At 41.1% G+C, this 22,841-nt stretch overlaps 1 protein-coding gene across 5 annotated transcripts in view; it reads right to left on the reverse strand.

Annotated features, from left to right (window-relative positions):
- The window catches only part of TAFA2 (TAFA chemokine like family member 2), a 292,914-nt gene that overhangs the window by 27,292 nt on the left and 242,781 nt on the right, over positions 1 to 22,841 (reverse strand). For all 5 annotated transcript variants that reach the window (XR_012904382.1, XR_012904380.1, XR_012904378.1 and 2 more), the window contains exons 3-4: positions 9,955 to 10,107; positions 8,414 to 8,538 (exon numbers count right to left, since the gene is read on the reverse strand). Coding sequence is in view for 1 of the 5 variants with exons in the window: in XM_075930749.1 (XP_075786864.1) it covers positions 8,414 to 8,538; positions 9,955 to 10,107 (278 nt within the window). In the remaining 4 variants the exon portion in view is untranslated. The remainder of the gene's footprint in view (positions 1 to 8,413; positions 8,539 to 9,954; positions 10,108 to 22,841) is intronic.

Raw genomic sequence — 22,841 nt, forward strand, 5'->3', positions numbered from 1 at the left:
TGCTTTAATGAATTTAGAAACATTTCAACATCAGTATGTTGAGAGAGAGGAGGAGTCAGAGGTAAAATTATCAGCACCACTGACCACACAACAACCAAAGTGCATTTATTTGAATATACTGGATTGGTCCTGTTGATCATCATTTGGCTATCTGCATGGCCAGGCCTGACGACAGGGGGAACAAAGGGGACCAACTGTCCTGGGCTCTGGCAATTCAAAAGGGCCCAGGGCTTCTGACTGCTGCTACTACTCTGAATTGCTGCTGGAGCACTGCACAGCATGCTCAGGGCAGTTTGGAGGGCTGCCTGGGGAGGGGGATGTGGCAAGGTGTGCTCTGGGCAATGCTGAAGGCTAGCTACCCTGAGCCCTGCACCCCATCTGCTCAAAGCCGTACCCCTTCCAGGAGCCAGCCCCACACACACTGTGCCCAGATGCCCAGCAATTCTGTCAGCCCCACCGTGCATGGCCAGTTGACAAGTTTGGACATTATGTGTTCTCCTCTTCCAAAAACACGTGGTTTGATTTTTTTTCTTCTAAATTTTGGAATTCATGATGCAAAATCAGATTAAAGGGAAAATTATCAATATCTGATTTCAGATGCTCTGTAATATTGTTTTGGAAAATAGATAAACTCAGAATGGATTTCTCTCTGTCCTTTTAATATTTCAGGTTCTGCATACTAGTGATCTATCTCTAGCATTGATTTGGAAATCAGATTTGAATTTGGAATGTAGATGAAAACACTCAATATGGATTTCTCTCTGCCCCTGTAACACTTTTTCTTTTATTTCTTTATGTCCTTGCAATACTTATGATTTTTACAGTAGTCGATTTCTGATATTGGCGTACAATGTAGTTGCATAGTAATATATTCAATATTGATTTCTCTCTGACCTGAAGTGTGTTTTCCCTACACATTTTTTAAAAATACTAGTGACTGCTAAGATCTCACACTCAGGGCAGCTGACAAACTTTCTAGGCCCCTGGGCATGGTGGGGAGAGCCATGCATTCCTGGAAGAGGAGGGACCTTGGGAAAAGGGTAGGGCTGGAGGCAGCAAGCTGTCAGAACCGCCCAGAGCGTGCTGCACGGTATTCCAGCAGTGACAGGGCCCCACTACTGCTGTAGCATCAGGGACAGTTGCCCCATGGCCTCTAGTCACATTTGTCCCGTCCCCCACCCCAATGGCCCTGCTCACAGTTCCCACTACAAGAATAAGACATGGGCGCTCAGCACCTCTGAAAATTGGACCACACAGTTACAAAAGCTTGCACCTAATGTACATGCACTTCTACATATATAAAATCTAACTTCACTTATATATTTTTTTAAGAGAATAATGCATGGCTGGATTTTATTGCTAACTTCTCTGATTTGGCGGTTTTCTAAGAACATGAGCAAGCTTTTTTTGTTATGCAATGTCAGCTTTCATTGCTTGCTCCTTCAATAAAGTGATTAGCATATATAAGTACACCTTGTCAATAGTGGCTTGAGCTCTGAAGTCTCTGATTTTAGTCACTCTGCAAGTTATATATAACGGCATAAATTATATAACGGCATTATGGGCCACATCTTCAGCCGGTGGGAATCAAAGCACACCAGGGAACAATATGGGCCTTAACAAAAGAATTTAGATGCTTTTCAAATTTCAAATTTCAAGTGTCACTTTCCAAATGATTATAAACTACTATTGGATGGCATTTTTGGAGTGTTTCTCTGGCATTCAGACTAGGACATATTTAATCAAACTACATATTTGTTAAACACAAATATCTTATATTTTTAAAATCAGATTACGGTGGATTCAAAGTCTAAACAGAACTAACAGAAAATGCAAGATGTTCCTGCCTGACTTGCTATTGCAGAAGTATATCAAACCATGAGCCACCAATGGGATGCATCTATGAAAAAGGATAATGAGACCTTAGGATGAAAGGTATTTGCTGTAGTGATAGAGAGAGAAAAATTGTTTTCCTTGGCCTCTGATGATAGGACAAGAAGCAATGGACTTAAATTGCAGCAAGGCAGGTTTAGGTTGGACATTAGGAAAAACTTCCTGTTAGGGTGGTTAAACACAGGAATAAATTGACTAGGGAGGTGATATCTACCTCACTGGAGATATTTAAGAGCAGGTTACATAAGAACCTGTCAGGAATGATCTAGATGATATTTGGTCCTACTGTGAGGGCAGGGGATGGACTTGATGACCTCTTGAGGTCCCTTCCAGTTCTGGATTTCTAAGAACCATTAAACAAAGCACTGGAGAGACCACATCTGGTATACTGTGTGCAGTTCTGGTCTCCCATGTTTAAGAAAAATGAATTCAAGCTGCAGTGATGGGCTAGTAGGATTGTTAGAAGAACAGAAAACTACCTTACAAGAAGAGATCAAGATGCTTGTCTTGCTTTAGCCTAACCAAAAGAAGGCTGAGGGGAGATACTCTCTATAAATACATCAGACGGATAAATACCAAGCAGGAAGAGGAATTATTTAAGTTAAGTGTTGAGAATAAATGGATATAAACTGACCATCAACAAGTTTAGGATTGAAATTAGGTGATGGTTTTTAACCATCAAAGGAGTGAAGCTCTGGAATAGCTTTCCAAGGGGAGCAGTGGGAGCAAAAAAAACCCGAACTTGTTTCAAGTCTAATCTTGATAAGTTTATGGACAGGCATAAACAGTGGCATATGGCACTCTGACTGCTAATAGCCCAACGGCTGGAGATGGGATACTAGATTGACAGGATTCTGGAGTTACTACAGATAATTCATTCCTAGGTGTATAGCTGGTTCAACCGATCATCATATATGTGGTGGGAAGGAATTTTCCCCAATGGCAGATCAGCACTGATATTAGGGTGTTTTTGCCTTCCTCTGTGGAGGGAAAGCTGTGATTAACTGGATACATCTCAGTTAATTGCAGGGGACTCAACTGGTGCATCTGTTCCCTCTTATTCCCTGCCAATGGCACAATAAGTGTACAGTCTCTTGTGGGCTCTAATACTGAGATCTAATTTTAGTTGTTGGGTTTGTTTGTGTGCATGTGCTGAGCACGTGATATACAAGTCAGACTAGATGGTTGAACTGTCCCTTTTGACTTTACACTCTATGGGCACTTCAACACAGAAAAAAAAAAAGCTTTGGCAGCAAGTCTCAGAGCCCATGGCAAGTAACTCTGGCTCAATCTATGGGACTAAAAATAGCAGTGCAGATGTTAGAACTTAGGTTGGAACCCAGACTCTGAGACTCTCCACCCTCACTGGGTATCAGAACCTAGTCTCCAGGTCAGGGGTGGAAGTAACTTAAACTTTTAACAGGTGCTGGTGTATTGTAATCCCCCAGTAACAGAGGGGGCTCAAGACAGGAGGCAGGAGGGGGGTTGTGATATGACAGAACTTCTAATAAATTTGAGTGTGGGGTGAAGTGTGAGAGGCTCAGGACAAGGGGTTGTGGTGGGTGTGAGGAGCTTTAGGCATGGTTGGGGATGAGAGGATGCAGGAGTCTGGGCAGAGCCATGGGGACGTCTCGGAGCTGGTTATGAGGAGTGCAAGAATCCGAGTTGGGGGTTTGACCAGGGGCTCAGGTAGAAGGCTGGGTGCTGGAGTGAGGCAAGAGTCAGAGTTTGGGTATGTGAAGAGGGGCTCAGGGAAGAGGTTTGGGTGTGTGGGGGGGGAATACAGGAGACAGGTATGGGGTGGGGAGGGTGCAGGGCAGGTGGCTGGTGTATGTGTGGATGGGGGAGTGCAGGCAGGCAAGGGCACTATTTAAGGAAGGCATGGGGGCTGAAGACCCGCCCTCAAAATTCGTACCAGGGGGATGCTTGCTATTCCCCTTCATCACTCTGAGGGAGTGAGAGGAAAGTTCACAACTTGGGTCATTCACTTCTGTGTCCCCAACCTTCCCCAGTCGGGAGGGAGAGGAATGCATACACACTGTGTGTTTTCCTCTCACTTTCTAACAGAAAGAGGAACAGCTAGCAGCATTCCCACATGAATCTCGGAGGGGTAGGAGGGCTTCATCTCCCCCTGCTCTCCCTGAATGGTGCCATGGGCGGGGGAGGCTTGAACCTGAGGGCAGTCCCCAACCAGTAGGGGAGCACACCCCCAACTGGCCCCCTTAACCTTCCTGCCTACTGCTTAGCATGGCAGCCTGCAGGAAATCCCAGGAGTCCAGCTGGGAGCACGTCGCACCACCTTCTGCAGCTAGGTGCCCCAGTTGGCTCCTTCTTGCCAGAAGAGCACACTGGGGAGCACCAGCTTACTTTCACCTTTGCTCCAGCTGAGCCAGAATGTCTTCACAGCTTTATTGCAAAGGACCCCAGCATGACAACTCACTGCCAGAATCTTTTTGTGGTGAAAGTTTTCAGCGTGAATTCTAATATGTAACTTTTTTGAATTTCTTCACGTTCTTCACCTACTTTGGCATGATGAAAAATGCACACATCAAATAGCCACAGCACAGTGCAAGTCTGTAATCTGCACTCAGATAGAAATCGGGAACGTCATATAGTACAACATTTCTGATACAGCCCATTGATATATGAGTTCAGAATTCAAATTCCTCTGATGTTCTGGGTGTTCCAATCCATAGTTTTCATTTTGACCTAGATTTAATAAAAATATCTGCAGCTGTGCACCAAAATAAAGATATGGTATGTACATCTTATTCTCTGTGCAACTGTGTGCCAGCATGCATATGTGCACTCCTTATTCCCCTTTTAAATTTAGGTACATCTTTGCAGCGTGTTGAAAATTAATAACCTTAATCTGTCAGAGACATTCTCTTTGTAGTAGAATCCATCCTTAGCAATGCACTTCCTTAGAAAAGTACTTATGATACCAACACCTATTTTTTTCAGTTTGTTTAAGGCAGGATGGAAACATTTTGATCTCCCTTATTGTTCAAAAATATTTTACTCACTTCTAGCCAAATGGAATAGGTCACAAGAATTGGATGAAATAAATGAGGAATTATATACACTCAGCCCTGGTTTACACTAGGATCTTATTCTGAAATAACTCCCCCATGTTTGAATTTACAAGAGGTGCAGCTACACTACCAAACCTGTTATTTCAAAATAAGGGGCTGCAGAATTCAACTCCATACTCCTGCTTTTCACAATGAGTAACACTAATTCCAAAATAGTGATTTTGAAATAATGGTAGTGTAGATGCTCCAGTGCCACTAATTTGAATTTATTGACCTCCAGGAAGCCTCACAGAGCTCCCCAGTCCAAGGTAGTGCATCCACATTAACAGAGCCTGCATCAGACTAATTTTGATGTTTCCCCATAGTGTGTACACACTAGTTCGAATTTGTTAAATCTAGAGTTCTTAAGTAGAATTTAGTAATTTCAAAATAGTTTCATAGTGTAGACATGGCCTCAGAACAAAATCTAAGGAAAAGGAAAAGAGATGGGGGAAGGATCCAAATGCTACTTACAAAATAAAATAAAGAACAACATGAGACGCCAGAAAACACAGGAAATAATAGTAACACAAGCTTGTCCTTAATGATAAAGGAAGCAAACTCACTCTAACATAATTATACCATATTATGTATGCCTCGGGCTAACTTAGTTTATCCTACAATGACTCTTCCAGCAGTCCTGCCTCTGTGCACATATTTGATGAGACTCTCCTGTCAAAGTCTTTGTAAGTCTGATGAACACTTGAAGTCCCCTGGTTCTTCTTAGAGACCTTCTCTTTCTGAGATCCAAGCACTCAGAATCATTTCAAAGACTCTCACCAACTGTAAGAAAGCAATCTTGCCTTTGGCTGATTTTCTTTGGCAGATTAAATTCTTCACTAGAGCTAGTCAAAGATTTTGTTTTTTAACTACAGTTTGTGTCTTGGAAAAGTAGATTAATTGAAAATGAATTTTTTTCAAGGAAAAAAACAATTCAAATACATTTTTTTGGTTTTCCAGCCAGAAGGGAAATTCTAATCCTCCCATTTTTCTCCACTTCCCTCTCTTTTTCCCTCAATGAAAAGTTCATGGGGAAAAAAAATTATTAAACATTAATAGGTAAAAGGAGGTGTTGCTTTTCTTGGTTTTTTTTCCTATCTGAAAAAATATAAAATTTGAGAAAAAGAATGAGACCAAAAATTATAAACAAATTATTTCAAAATTAAATCCAAATGCTTACTGTTCTGAAAAAATAATTTATTTTTTGACAATAAATAAGGGGGCAAAAGTTAAAGTAAAAATGAAAACTTCATGTAAAAAAGCAACAACCAACTCCATCTTAACATTTTGCTAGAACTGCATCCTGGACCCTATGTTGTCTCTGGAAAATCTCAGCACTATCTTTATTTCATAGCTTTAATAATCTATTTTTAAACACCCTCTCCAGTTCCAGTGCAAAGCCCTAGCAGGCATATACTCCAAGATCTCTCCCTAAAAATAAATCACCATTTTAGCTAGATTAGCAATAGTCTCCTAAAACCACTCTGAATACAGAGACACCCTTCCAAATACAATCTCCAACAGACTAAAACATGTTAATCAGACCCCAAACTCTTCTTCTCCAGAGATATTGCTTCTCTATGATTAATCCTTTTTAACTCATTAGACCGCTACTCTGTTAGCTGTATCCTAACATTGTAGGGTCTGGGAATCCATTGTAATGCAATCCATAATGCCTATTTCTGCATTCTTGATGTAAATAGTATCTGCCCTGAATATCCTAGGATTTTAATTTATAAATACAATTATTCATACATATTCTTCTTAGATGTCTCTGAAAAGCATACAACACTTCAGCCAGGTCACATTTTAGACAAATCAATAAGTATTCTTGCATTATTAACCCTCACTCTTTCATTAGTGACTAATACCACAGCCATCAGAGGGTGACACTATATGTTACCAGAACTGGGCATGAAAAAAACCTCTTGCTCCAGAAGCCAGCTCCCTTCCCTAACTTAATAGTCCATTTCTGCCATCCTGGGGTCTGGAAATCCAGGTGCTGTTTTGAAATCAGATACCTTTTTAGAGGAGGATTGCACTGCAAGTGTTTATGAGGCTATGATCTAACTGCTATTTTCACATGTATTATTGAAGAGGAAAATTTGACCCAGTGCTTAGAGGTGAATTGAGACCTAATATGTTACATTGCTTTTAGCAAGGCTTTCACAGATGCTGCTGTGTGTTTAAATCACACAACTTGCTAACTCCCTTTGGCTTCAGTGGGTTTTACATTATACATGACCATTGTATATGGGCTGCTTCATTTGACAAAAAAAGCTCATTATACTTGCTCTCTTAATACGGAATCTTTGCTGGGCTCTGTTATTATTTTTCTCTGACTCTCAACTGGTTTCAAACATTTTGCAACTTTTTCTTTCACTTAGAACCTTTTAGGATAGAAAAGAGCTCCAAATCCACTGCAGCCTCCAAACATTAGGGATCAGCACTCGCTTTTGATAACAAGATACTTCCTTAAGACAAGGACGGCATTCATCCTCCTAATAGTAGTGTAGGTATTCCAGGGTTTCTTAAAAATCAAGGGTACCAAAGATTCAAATTCATTATATATATAGAGAGAGAGAGAAAGAGAGAGAGAGAGAGAGAGAGATAGGATTAACCCTTCAGAGCACAGATAGCAAACTTTGAAGGATGGATCCTTAGTTTGCCTCACAAAGATTAAAAGTTTAATTGAACCTGCAGGGACTTAAAGCTGTGGGTTCTAGAAATCTGAGTATTTAATGCTTAGCATTATCTTAGTTAATTTGTTATAATTTTTCCTGTTTTAGCAATTAGAAAGCACAGATAACACCAGGTTTACTTTGTTTTCAGTGCATCACATTTAACAAATATTAGATGGATTTCTTCTAATGCAATTTTGAGCAAATAATATGAAAAGTGTCATATTTTAAAAGAAACATATTGCACCAGTCAAAATTTTGTTATAATTCAGTTTTACGAGACATAAATAACCAGAAGATTATTCTGTGATGACACAGCAAATGCTTACCATATTCAATAGTTTCTGTGTAGAAATATAATTTCAAGTAATTGACAAAGGTGTATTTGTTTTATACCTTTTATACCAATATCTCATGATATTGGAACTTTACAAAATTAGCAGGGTGCGTTGGCTTTTTGCAGCCAGTTATAGAAGGATAAACTGATCACATTTTTAAAAAATAAATTATTAGTAGTAGCAGCTGAAAAGGTGGTTGATTCTATTCTCTGCGTTAATCAGCCCTGAAAATGGCAGGAGAAATGTGCACTATGATCAATCAACTGCGAAGTATTCTGAAGGAAGTGTACAGGGTCAGGAAAGCAACCTCAATATAACTGCCAACCCACACCTCATTATTCTTCTTGGTTCTTTCCTTCCAAGTATTTATTTAGGGCCTATGCTTTAGTTTTTAGTTGACAACAAGTGATGATGATACTATACCTACCCTAGTTGTTTTCACTTTATTCCCAGAGGAACAGCTCCATCCTTTCCGATCTGGAAGAACTTTACATTCCTCCCCTTCAAGACATGGTTGCATGTGACACCACCATTTCTGTTCCACTATTGAAGCTATGAGAGAGAAGAACAAACACATTTATATATTCAGTAAATGGTCACTTTACATCCCCATTACATGGCAGCATCGATTTTATTCTCCACAAACTTTTAGTAAAAAATATATTGACCAACTGCTACATTGAAAGTCAGAATCTTTCAAAATAAATAAGATTATTTGTCAAGGACACTATGAATTTGGCACCAGCATCTCTTTTTAATTAATATTATTACTATTGCTACTTTTTTTTTTACATTTGTCTTGCTTCGAAAACAAATTTCACAATAATCCTTTTCAATCAACAATTCTTCTTTCCAAGTGAAGATTTCTAAGTGTGGCACAATCTCATCTATTGAGTTAATGTATTGTTTTTGAAGTTCTGTAAATTCCTGTGTATGATGAAATGTATTCGCTGAAGATGATATACTTACTGTTTCTATGACAGCAAAATATTAATAGTAAATAGTTCATGTAAAGCTTAAACTAGACAGAGTCATGCAAAATGAGCCAATATTTTCCCAAATAAAACATATATGCTAATGCCACTTTTGTTGAATATAATATTAATATTGCTCGAATAATGTTGGTCTAAAAAGTGTAAAATTGAGTCAAATTATGCTCTGCTTATTTGGTTTTGCTTGCTTTGTGGCAAAGTAACAGATTAATAAAGTATGAGACTGCAGCATATTAAAATAATATGCTGATGGAGCTTATGCATAAACTCTTTTAATTAAATCAACTTGATATAACACTAAGATCATTTTATTATTTAAATCACATTTTGCTTCTCAAGAGGTCTATTTCACTGTCATCCAATGATTTCACTGAGGCTACGCCTAGACTGCAAGCCTCTTTCAAGAGATACTTTTGAAAAAACCTCTTTTGAAAAAGAGCATCTAGACTACAACCAGTACTTTCGAAAAAGAGAGCCGCTTTTTTGAAAGAGAGCACCTAGGCAGTCTGGATGCTCTCTTTTGAAAAAGCACAGTTTGCATTATATAGTGCCTTTTTTTGAAAGAGCACTTTCGAAAAAAGGTGTTATTCCTCGTAAAATGAGGTTTTCCGTGGTCGAAAAATCTGCCGCGTTCTTTTGATTTAATTTTGAAAAAATGAGACAGCAGTCTAGACGCAGGTGAAGTTTTTTCCAAAAAAGGCCACTTTTTTAAAAAAAACAAAACCCTGTAGTCTAGACACATCCCTTGTGTTTCCATAATGTAAGAGTGAATAATTCATTTTTCATATCCTCCTCTCCCCTACTCATCTTGGAGATGCCCATCAAATCTCAGCATCCTTTATTACACTTGTAAACACTGCTAGGTTTAGAAGAAAGATTTCCAATTTTGACACTAAGCATTACAAAACTCACTAGCAAAAATACAATGACTCAGTAGCAAAAAGAAGACAAAATGAAGTAAGAGAAGTCATCGCACCATCAACACAAGAAGGAGCTGCTCGGGTGGTACCTGCTACCTGCCCAGGAAAGCAGGAGCACTTGACTGTCTGTGACCTTTCTTCTATCTTGTTCTTATTACAACATCTGTGGAGAGCCACCACCTCACAGGTTCCAGTTTTAACATGGTGAGCTGTGCAAACAAAAAGAAGGTGAAGATGGTGATAACATGGCTAGGTAGGATGGTACAGGTTTTTTGGAGATTTTTTTTAAAATGAGAAATACATTACATTTAGCTCTATAAAAGAATATGCACAGCACAAATTTTAGAATTACAATGATACCAACTCTACTTTGCAAAGTGTATTTCTTTACTCAACATAGCATAATTGTCTTAGGCAGAAAATGTATGGTGAGCAAGGGCAAGCAGAGAAGAATGTACATTGTACCATTTCAGTGGAACAAACCCATAGAGGTACTAAAAAGGCTTCATGAAAAAATATGTTTATTTCCATTATATCATAGGTACTCACATTGCTGTATAAACCTAATAAAATATATTTTTCTTTGTGTGACACCCAGGAAAGAAAGTTCCTCAATGTTAAAATAACACTTGGAATGCATATATATATATATGTAAGATGACCACCTGTCCTCAGATAGATTCTCCAGGTTTTTATGTGATGTCCCAGCATTTTTCTTCAGGACACACGGAATGTCCCACTTGTAGTTTGTGTGGCTTTTTTTCATTAGTCAGCATGCAGTTCCATTAAGGACATGTGGCAGGATTTGGGGACCCTATGAAGGGACCATGATTCCCCCATCATGTCATGGAGCTTTCTTCTTTACAGTGCAAAGCCGGTTTGGGAGACAGTGAATCACTGACTACTCAGACACATTAACCATTTTCTTTTGCTTCAGGATCAGCTAACCAGTCACAAGAGCTACTGCAGCCCTGAGACTACAGCAGTCTCATGAGAAGATCTGCCTGGAGGAGAGGTTAATTCTTCAAGGTATAGTAACTAGTTATTGCATCATTTTCATTTAATCAAAACTTACAGAGACAGCAAGCTGCACCAGGGGCTGCTAGAAATTGCAGGGCAGATCACGGACAGTAATACAGTCACTGTCTATACATAGAACCTGTATTGTACCAAAATGAGATTGAGAGATGTAACCTTAGGGAGACTACTAGCAAGTATTATGCAAAATTTCCATTCCTAAGGTCTACAATGCTCAGCCTTGGGTAGTTATTTTTGCATCACTGAGGGTATGTCTACACTACCCTCCTAATTCGAACTAGGAGGGCAATGTAGGCATACCGCACTTGCAAATGAAGCCCGGGATTTGAATTTCCCGGACTTCATTTGCATAAGCCGGGCACCGCCATTTTTAAATCCCGGCTAGTTCGAACCCCGTGCCGCGTTTAGCCGCACGGCACGGGGTTCGAACTAGCCGGGATTTAAAAATGGCAGCGCCCGGCTTATGCAAATGAAGCCCAGGAAATTCAAATCCCGGGCTTCATTTGCAAGTGCGGTATGCCTACATTGCACTCCTAGTTCGTACTAGCGGGGTAGTGTAGACATACCCAGAGAGGGGGCACTGGAAAGGTAGCAAGTGCAAAATATTTTATCAAATGTTATCAAGAATAAAGACTCCCTCCACCCCGTTCCTACACAAATTACAAAAGTTGGAACGTCAGCAGAAGGTTACCTGAATTGGCAAGCAAATGTAAAAGGTGAGGCTCTAATGGGAGATTTGCCATGTAGGAATGGGCCCTTTTACAAGCAGATTTTGACTTTGTTTTTAATTTACATGCTACAATGTGTGAGGAATCTATCACTGTTCCAAAGCAAATTGCCCTTTCCAGCCAGCAGCCCATATTCTTAAAACCAGATGAATTTAAGCCTTAGCCCTTAACTTGAAGCCATTGCTGAACCATGGGACTCCAAGGTGAACACTAAAGAGATTGTACTACCTGTTAAGATAGAACAGATTCTCTCCTCTGAGCCAGCTCCACTCTGTGGACCAGTGGTGAGGAGAAGCAGAAGCAGGGCCATAACCAAGCCTCTTCACTGACCCCTTTTCAGAGTCTTTCTCCCTGAGAGAACACAGAGCAGTAACAGGCCAATTCCTCTCCTTGCCAGAGTGCAAGGACAATTATTGTCAACTGCAACCACTTAATTGCTATCCATGCCCATGCACAGCTAAAAAGGGGCAGCCCGGATCCTAGCTACCAAATTGGAAGCTACTGCTTAAAATATTATATTCAAGTAATCACATATTTTTCACCAAAATAAAGACAGTGAAACAGCTTGTGACAGTTCTAAACACTCTCTACACATCTCAGTGTTAGTATCAGTTTGCACAGAGTTACAGCTGAAATGATATAGCACAATGTGACTGATCAAACGATGGTCATGCAGATTATGCTCCACTGAAAAGTGACATATCAGGTGAGAAATTCAAAAAAATTGAACTCAAGTAAATGTTTTTCCATATTTTAAAAGCTTTAACTATTGTTGATAAAACTGAGAAAGAGAGATGCTGAACTTTTTTAGGAAGTTACTGGAGCATGTTACCCCAATATCCTGAGACTTTTTATATGATATTTATTTTTAGGTCTATTAGTATTGGGTAACCACAGTAAAAATTATTTTAATTGCTTTGCAAACATTTATATGGGTTAACATTGCATGTTAACAAATTGATTAATAGAATTACATATATTTTATCAACTAAGTTTTTATATGTTTTATAGAGAACAGAGCATCTTTACTTGCGTATACAGTAAAATAAATCACTTATACATTATGTTTCTTACATATAATATGCAGCATGATCATAGAGTGGACACACAAACCTATTCTGAAAAGTTACATTAATTTTTATTATAACAGGCACTTAAGCATTTCAAATTTACACCCACACCCAAACTAACACAAATTTATTTCACCAACTTGACATGAGATTCATATAACAAACCTGACACTGAAGCTATAAAGAAAAGTAAATTTAGTGTCAAGTTGTGAATTTGTTCCTGCTTATTTTTCTCTCTATTAGATTTCAGTTCGTGTTTGTATTCTGATTTGTCTCATTGGTTATGAAATTTTGTTTGCCTCTATGCTCTCCTATTTAGTAGAGTTACGCAGCTTGACTGGCTCTCTAGAAATTCCATATACACCTTCTAAGCAGAAATAAACCATCACCTCCATGCTTCAATAGTCCTCTGAAATGCAAGCTAGTTAGTGAATTTCGGTTATTGTTCAATGCTTTGAGGGAAAAAAGTACTTGCTGAAACAAAAACTTTTCAAGATAGCTAATTTCTTACTTTGTAGTCATTAGAGAGAAAATGGGGCATTTTCCAAAGCTTTTATGCCAAAGTAATCTAATTAAATGAAACGATCATTTACATTTGTGAATGGCAAGGAAAAGCATTTCAAAAGATGTTGTGATATGTAAAGAATGGATTAGAGCAAAAATAACCCAATGCTAATGATTGCATTGCAGAGACTATTTCGTAAAACTGTTTCCATTTTTGGAGGTAGAAAAATAAAACGTCCCAGAAAAGGCTCTCCTGGCTCTCCAACACATTAAAAATCTAGGGAAACTAAATTCTAGTTTCTGCTTACTATCTAAAGTACATTGTGAATGGTCCTAGAGAAGAAATGTGGGGATTTCAGTTCCTTGTGCTATCAAATAATTAAGTTCCAGTGCAGTAAGTACAATATCTGTCAGTCTCATGTGAAATGAAAGCTTCTATGCAGCAGATAAAGAATTTCCCTCAACCTAACACAAATTAACCTCATTAAACCATTGAACCATTCCAGAGTGAGATAGTAGTTTACGAGTGTCACATTTTTGGTTTGTTTCTTCCTCTCACGGCACTCATCTGAAAGTGCGCTGCTTGCTTTCTTGTGAAACAATGTCCTTTCTGGAATTCTACAAAAATTCATTTTTCAAAAATATATCCTATGGACTCAATTCTTCAGCCTTTACTAAAATGAGCAATTCTTATTCATGCATCTTGTTCTATTAAAATCAATGGGACTAAACATGTGAGTAAGGTTTGCTGAATCAGGCCTGACAGTATTTGTGTAAATACAAAGAAGTCCAATAATAATTACACGTAAGAGTTTCAGAAGATATTGTGTAACCTTAGAGTGCAACTTGGAAAACAGAAATAATCATGTATTTTCTCTCTAAAGGTATGTGCTGTGGTTAATCTACCACTTTATGGTAGTTTTCATGGAGTTATATGGTCTACAGTTATCATATAAAGGACTATTTTACACAATAGTTGTTCTCTGAAACTTAATGTATTACCAGTAACGCTAATGAATTATATTAAAGAATACTTTTAAATTCAGACAGAAAAGCTCTCTAATCTATATATGCTATGCACTGTGGCTCATACATAAAAGCCAGTTATTTAGCTTAAAAATATATTTATTCCCATGTGTTAGAATTAACTCTCAGATTAATGTGATTTCAATAGGTTTCACACACTTGTTTGATGGCAAAATTTGTTTAATTTTTTTATGCATGAGATTAGCACTTTGCGTTAACAAATATGAATATATTATATGCAAGTCACTAAAATTATTCATGATAGTGAGGCTCTGCTGAACTCCATACACACTTCAATATTTTTTTTATTACTTTGCACTACAGTAGCATCTAAAGATCCTAATCAAGTGTGAGCCCCATTCTGCTACATGCTGTACACACAGAGTAATACACTTTCAAATCCTAAGACCCCATTTTGTCTCCAAGATGTAACAATCTTAAACCCATCCTGCAAGGCATTACATGCACGCTTAACTTAATGCACTGTGAATAGTCCTATTAAGGTGTATACATTTTTGAAGGCTCATAGCAGATTCAGAGCCAGAGGTGAAAGTCGAGTGGCGGGCCCTGGTGTACTACTCCAGCAAGAAGAAGCTGGCCAGCTGAGGCACTCTGCTGCAGGAGCACGTGGGGGGCTCTCCCTCAGGCAGCCAGGCTGGTCAAAGGACTGGCTGTAGGTGCGCCACCACACTGGTCCGAGACTGCCCCAACCTCAAGCCTCCCCCGCCACAAGGCATCCTGCTTGTTGCTTACTATTCCCCTTCCATCACTGTCAGGCAGTGAGAGGAAAGCTCATAGTATCCCTGCATTCCTCTCCATCCTGGCTGGCGCAGGCAGGGAGCAGAAGAGTGAGCGACTCATGTTGTGTGCTGTCCCCTGTATCCCTGACAGCGATGGAAGAGGAAGAGCAAACAACAAGCAGTGTCGGTAAGAATGGGGAGGGCTTCAGCCCCCCCTGCTCTCCTTAAAGAGCATGCTTGCCCCTTCAATCCTTCCTATACCTCACACACCTGCCCTGAGCTCCTCTTAACACACCCCAACCCTGACTCCTACACCCCCACACACATCTCCACCCCTTTGTGAGCCCACCAGACCCACCCCAACCTCCTGCCTTGAGCCCCCAGCACGCCAACCCACACTTACATTTCTTATATTTCATATTGCACCCCCTCCATTCCCCTGCCCTGAGCCCTTCTGGTGGGCGGAGAGGCATACAACAGTATCTGTAAGAAATTTAAGTTACTTCCACCCCTAAGAACCATAACTAAAACAAGAAGCAATAAATGGGGGACACAAACAAGGGGTGAGAGAACGGTAAAAGTTTTGCTTTTTCATAAAGTTTAACTGCAGTGATTTCTGAAGAAGTCTAATAGGATGGGGCCACACAGTCTTCTCTGGCCTAATGGACAAGACATCTAATACAAAATAAATGCTGTGGTCCTGTCCTTCGAACCTTTACTGAGCTGAGTAATCTTTATTTCATGCAAATATTTCTTCTCCACAAGAGTTGTCACATTAATGATTAAAATGGGACAATTGTGAAAACAATCCATACTTTCTTACACAGTTTACAAGTGACTTTTCTAAATTCTATCCTGGTAATGTCTAAAGAATTCTAACTTTTTATTGATAGAAGAAAAATAAAACAAAATTAGTAATTTGACTATAATGTCTTCCACTTCAAGCCCTAAATCAGCATATTATTAAGTGACCAAAGAAAGCACTGTTTTTTTTCCCATGGAGAATGTTTGCTTTGTTCTTGCTGATTGACATGGAAAGCAAATGTAGGTTATCTTTCCTCTACACATCAGCAATTTCAATATGTCACGTCAGTCTCACTGTGACACTCTAGATAGGAAGGATATGAATACCTCTGCAAAATTAGGGAGGGGAGAAATCCTGGTTGCATCATTTTTAAAAGCTCTGTTAACTAATGCTAGTAGCTGGAAAAGTATACAGTAAATTCAATTTAAATCTTTAGCTGAGACAGGCTTTTCAGCTCAGGTTTCCATTGAAGGCCAAATAACAATAACAAAAGAAAAAGACAGCGCAATTATATTATGTGGTTAATTTCAACATCTTTGTGTTACCTTTACCCAACAGTAGCAAAGGCAAGTTTTATGTTTGATTAATGAAAAATGTATAAGCAGTGGTGTGTGTATGTTAATTTCAACACCTTTGTTGAAATAATCCTTTTCCACTTTTTCTGAGCCTCGTATCTTGATCATTTATTTTCCAAACGACTAGAATATGCTATGTGCCAAATTATAGTAATCGTGTATGGAAATGCCAGAGGACCAAAAGGACTAGAAAGTCCCACCCCTGATAACCACACAGGATGCAGCCACACTTACAAACATCATGGGAGAGGCTAGTCGGATTTTGTGTCTGGCAGAGAGGGTCATGGACATGGTCCCATTCTCCCATGTACAGTAAACTTCTGATAATCCAGCACCTTTAGGACCCAGGGGATGCCGGATTATCAGATATGACGGACTATCGGAAGGGGGGGCTATGAGGGGTCTGGGGTGGGGTGGGGTGGGGGAGGGATGCTGGTCAGTTTCAGCAGCAGCTGAATCGGGGACGCCTGCAGCAGAGCAGCTGGGGTGCTGCTGGGTTTGTCCGGCAGTGCCACCCCTCGGCGCTGCGAGACCAACCTGGCAGCACCCCAGCTGCTTTTGGGGATGCCTGGGACAGAGCTGCTCTTGAGGATGCTGAGGGGCGGTGCTACAGGACCAACCCGGCAGCACCCCAGCTGCTCTGCCCCAGGCGTCCCCAAGTCAGCCGCTGCTGAAACTGATCAGCGGCTGACTCCAGGAAGCCAGGTAGCACCCCAGCTGCTCTGCCCCCGGCTTCTCCAATTTAGCTGCTGGTCAGTTTCAGCAGCGGCTGAATCGGGGAAGCCGAGCGCAGAGCAGCTCCAATTGTCCGGCCGCCCAGAGCACTTCTGGGTTCCCGATGGACCATCAGGAGTGCAGAAGCATTGGATGCCAGACCAATGGTGTTTTACTGTACTATTTTGTGACTGTGGGTATTATGCACAAAAGCGCAGACTTCATCTGAGGAAAAGATAGAATATTCTCTTGTTACGTGTAGGGAAGATACCAGTGATGGGAAGGAGCCATACTGGGATGTGGCCGGATTGCGTTGCAGTTTGGTAAGCCAGGGTAATGGCAATTAGGGCTTCCTTACAAACTGGCTCTAAATTATGCAAAGTAGAGGCAAAATAGCCCTAAGCAAACCCAGTATTGGAGGGATACAGGGTATAAAGACGATGTAGAGTCATCTTGACTTTTTCCTCTTTGTTCATTTGTGCACAGAAGTGTCATTCTCATGCAATTGATGATTGAGCCTATTATTATTAGTGAAAAACAAGCAAGGAGGGAGAGAAAGAAAGAATGTTAGTGTAAACTTTGGAAAAGCTTTTTTCTATCAAGATCATATCACCCAGAAGCAACAGGCTAAGAAATCTACACTGACTAGCAAGGAGACATCTTACATAAGAAAGGTTTGTGCATCAGGCTCATAAATCAAAAGCTATAAAGAGGCACGTTCTAAAACATTCTGTAATAAGTGGAAGAGAAAAATCGTTATACCAAATCAGAATGGCCAACCGTAGCTTGATACACCACTCAGTATTTAAGATGATGATAAAAAGAATCAATGTATAATGAAGGAAATTCCTTTTTGTTCATACACCCTCCGTTCCTTTAAAAATGCATCTAGATGTCTAGTCTCAGAGGGATAGTCATGCTATTCTGTATCTGCATCTGACAAAGTGGTTATTACCCAGGAAAGCTTATGCCCAAATAAATCTGTTGGTAGTTAAGGTGCCAAAGGAGTCCTTGTTAAACTTGCTGTCTGGCATATGAGGGCTTATTCTACGGTTGGACACATGACCAGTCGAAAAGCAACTGGTCAATTTGCCTGTAAATGTCAAAAATCGTCAAATATCTCAAAGTACTATTTTATTAGACGAGCAGAACTTTATCATCTCAAACAGGCTCAGCCTCTGACAGGTGTTTACACAAAATTACAAAACCAAGTTACTGAACTGAGTTATTTTAATTCTGAAAAATGTGAAAATTAAGTTCTAAAAAAATGAAAGAATAGCATCATAATGCAACACAAAAGGTAGGAGCCATAAGAGTATTCTTATTAAGACTATTTGGCAATATTTGACCATGATCAAATAATAGACAGTCAACTGACATTATCTCGCTGGTAAACTGACTGGCTTGCCAACTCTGTTTATTACCCTATCTAACATTCTCCTAAATGTATAGAAGTCCAAGGATTATAGAAAGTCAGTTTTCAAATCCTGCAACAATATTTGTCTCAAAGGGTATGTCAACACAGCAAAGTTATTTCAAAATAACAGCCCTTATTTCGAAATAACTTTCCTAGCATCTAGACAGCCAAACCACTATTTCAAAATAAATTCGAAATAGTGGAGCTCTTATTTCAAATTTGCTAAACCTCATTCTACGAGGAATAACACCAAATTCAAAATAGCTATTTTGAAATAAGTGCTGTGTAGACACTTACTTCGAAATAGGGGGCCTCCAGCCTTCCCAGGGTGCCCTGGTGGCCACTCCAGCCTCAACCAAGAACACTTCTCTCACTCCCCCACTCCCCGGATCCCTTAAAGGGGTAGTCTCTGGCCACAGTGCCTGTGCCAGCTCCAAGCCTGCCAGCCCAGAGCCAGCAGTCACTGCCCCTGACCCACTGGCCCCAAAACATGTGCCAGCAAGCCACTGGCAGCCAGCCCTCCTCCGCTCCCCAGGAGAGGTCTGCCAGCTCCCAGGAGCCTACCAAGGCCTGGAGAAGGCGGGTGCCTTCCTGGTCCAGGGTGGGGATAATGGACCTTATTCAGGTTTGCAGGGATGCCCCCAACGTCCATGATCTCCACACTAGATGGAGGAATGTGGCCATCTATGGCAGGATAGCTGCCAGTCTGGCCACTAAAGGCCACATGCAAACCTAGGAGCAGGTCTGCATGACAATCAAGTTGGTCCAGCGAGACCCCCCAATCTTGAGCCCTGAGCTTCCCCTCATCCTTCTTCCCCTTGCTTCCCCCTTCCAGCTCCCTCCTCCTAGGTTTCCCCCTCCCCTCTTCAGCCTCCTTTCCCCAGTCTCACCAGAGTTTCATTCCCTCCCCCCTCCAGTTTTGTTAAATAAAGAGAGTTTGTGTTCATGAAAATACATGTATTTTATTTTATATCAGGAAGGGGGGTTAGGGAGAAGTAAGTGGAAGGACATGAGGGAGGAATGAAGCACAAGCTCCCAGTGGGGCAAACCATGGAGGCTCTTAGTGCTCCTCAGGGTGGAAGCTCTCCCGCAGGGCTTCCTGGATACTGATAGCCTCCCGATGGACCTCCCGGATGGCAGCCTGCAGAAAGTGAGCCAGGCTCACAACAACGCGTCCAAGAGAAGCACCAGAGTGCTCAGGGGCAGCTCTGGCTCCATGTTGCAGAGTGCTGTGGTGTCTCGAGTGAGGGCAACCAGAGCAGGCAGAGACAAAATGGTTTGCTGTCCCTCATCGAGGTAGACAAGCAAGCAAGGAAACCTGGGAACTGGCTGTCTGGGGGGCAGGGGTCCCTTTAAGCACAGACCTCAGATAGCCTCAGGCAGCAGCCACACAAAGTAAGTCCTGACCTGGTGCCCTGCCAGAACTGGTTCCGGCCAGCCTTAAATGCGATTCAGCGTCCACTCAGTGTGGATGCGCTATTTCAAAATAGCAACATGCTATTTCGAAATGCATTTTGTGTGTGGATACGTTATTTCGAAATAAGCTATTTCGAAATAATACTGTAGTGTAGACATACCCAAAGACTTCATGCAGCAGCAAAGGTCAGGTACAAGCAAAGTAGAATACGATGTGCAAACAAACAGTAACATTTAGCTGACTTTAGTGTACAGGTCTGTTTTTAAGTTTCCTTTAGGATCCCTTTTTTTCTTGTATGTTCTAACATTATTGGATACGTTTTGAGCTAATTAGATTATTCCTTTCACTCTTTAAAACAATGAAAGGAGCAGATACTTGTTTGATCATTCATACTGTCACCCAATAGTAAAAGCAGATGCCATGTACATATTACTGCCTATGTCAAACAGTAGCCCTACAAGGTTTCTTGAATGAAGCATAGTTGCTTCCACAGAAAGCCATTCTAAAAATCACAGGATTAATTCTTGTTAAGTGTTTATCCTATAGATGTTAACTCAACAACACCTAGGCCTAGTCTGCACTAGAGCAGGCAGGTCATTTTAAGTTATGCTATCCAGCTACACAAAATGTGTGGCTGGATTTGGCTTACCTTAAGATAAGCCACTAGTGTCTACACAGCAAGAGGCTGAATGCTCCCATCAGCTTCATTTACTCCTCACAGAATGTGGAGTACAGGACGCCAGCAGGGGCTGCTCTCAGCATTTGATTTGGGGGTCTATACTAGATTGACCGCTAGATCGAACTCCAGAGGATCGATATTCTCTGTAGTGTAGATATTCCCTAGCTATCTCTACCACACAATTAACCTACTTAGGCCAGTTAGATGGCAGGCACAGTTCACATGACATTGGGCTGATAGCATCCCTGCTAGCCTTTTAAAAAGAAGGCTAAAGAATGGATTGCCACAGTCACATTGCCAAGCATGCTTTGCTGCATGGTGCCAAAGGAAATTTGCAGTTGTTTGCCAGGCACCAGTTCTAGCCATCTGTGTGGGAAGACTTTTGCCTCCTTGAAAAAAACATCAAGAAAACTATGATGCATTCTCCTGAGAGCAGCTCACAAATGACCCAGTAAAATCGAGCCTCAGGTATTCTCAAGGCACTGTCTGAGTTCCCAAATGGAAAGCACAATTAAGTTCTGAGAAAAAGACTTTTGTTGAAATAGCACAGCAAACTGTCTTGGCCCTAGCTGGGCACATAACCTTTACCCAACATAAAACTACAGATGGAATCCTTCATGTAGAATCTCTTAGACCTGGTGAGTTCTAAGCCATCTGACTTTATCCTCCTAGTCTTATTGAAGCTAATTTTATTCAGTCAGTCCTTTGGCATTGCTGAGCCAATCTTCCCTCTCCCAAAAGTCAGCCCCTTTTTATGACTGTGTCACAGATGAGGAGTTGCAAGCAAAGCTATAATTACAGATTCAGGAATACAAAAATAATTTATCCTAAAACTATCCTGAATGAGAATTTCCACTCTCTCTCAAAGACACTCTGGCAGCATATATACATATCCTTTTGAGACATCACTTTTGGTTAGAAAACTGCTTGTTGGCCGTGTCCATGAGCCTGCATACAGCTATGGGACAAGGGTTGTGGAGGAGAGAGCAGTGAACATTCACTCCTATCATAGGCACACGCAGTAACAGGAATCATAGAACACTAGAACTAGAAGGAACCTTGAGAGGTCATCGAGTCCAGTCCCCTGCTCTCATAGCAGGACCCAGTACTGTCTAGACCAGTGGTTCTTAACTTAGGGTATGTCTACACTACCACCCTAGTTCGAACTAGGGTGGTAATGTAGGCAACCGGAGTTGCAAATGAAGCCCGGGATTTGAATTTCCCGGGTTTCATTTGCATATAGCCGGGCGCCGCCATTTTTAAATGTCCACTAGTGTGGACTCCGTGCCGCGTGGCTACACGCGGTACGAACTAGGTAGTTCGGACTAGGCTAACTACTGTTACTCCTCATTCCATGATTCCTCCTGATTCCATGAGGAGTAACGGTAGTTCGGAATAGGAAGCCTAGTCCAAACTACCTAGTCCGTGCCGCATGTAGCCGCGCGGCACGGAGTCCGCACTAGTGGACATTTAAAAATGGCGGCGCCCGGCAATATGCAAATGAAGCCCGGGAAATTCAAATCCCGGGCTTCATTTGCAACTCCGGTTGCCTACATTACCACCCTAGTTCGAACTAGGGTGGTAGTGTAGACATACCCTTAGAGTGCACGCACCTCCTGGCGGTGAGAGATGCCCTTTCTGGGGGTGCGAGACATGCCAGATTTTTATGATATCAGGGGAGGTTTAGATTGGACATTAGGAAAAAATTCCTAACTGTCAGGGTGGTCAAATATTGGAATAAATTGCCAAGGGAGGTGGTGGAATCTCCCTCTCTGGAGATATTTAAGAACAGGTTAGATAGACATCTGTCAGGGATGGTGTAGACGGAGCTTGATCCTGCCTTGAGGGCGGGGGGCTGGACTCGATGACCTCTCGAGGTCCCTTCCAGTCCTATTATTCTATGATTCTATGATTCTATGATATATCTTAGGTTTAAAACTGACCTACTTCAACTATTTTTAAAAAGGGGTGCAAGAACATATTTTGAGAACCAAAGGGGTGCAGGCTGCAGTAAGGTTAAGAACCACTAGTCTAGACCATCCCTGATAGATCTCTATCTAACCTGCTCCTAAAAATCTCTAGAGATGGAGATTCCACACCCTCCTTGGGCAACTTATTCCAGTGTTTAACCACCCTGACAGTAAGGAAGAGAAGGAGGAACCTTCCTACATTTGCCTGGCTCTAAAGACCAACTAGCATTGCCTCTGCTGAGTTTGAGAGAAAGCAGGAC

This window comes from Pelodiscus sinensis, chromosome 1, assembly GCF_049634645.1.
Source record: "Pelodiscus sinensis isolate JC-2024 chromosome 1, ASM4963464v1, whole genome shotgun sequence".
Lineage (NCBI taxonomy): Eukaryota > Metazoa > Chordata > Testudines > Trionychidae > Pelodiscus > Pelodiscus sinensis.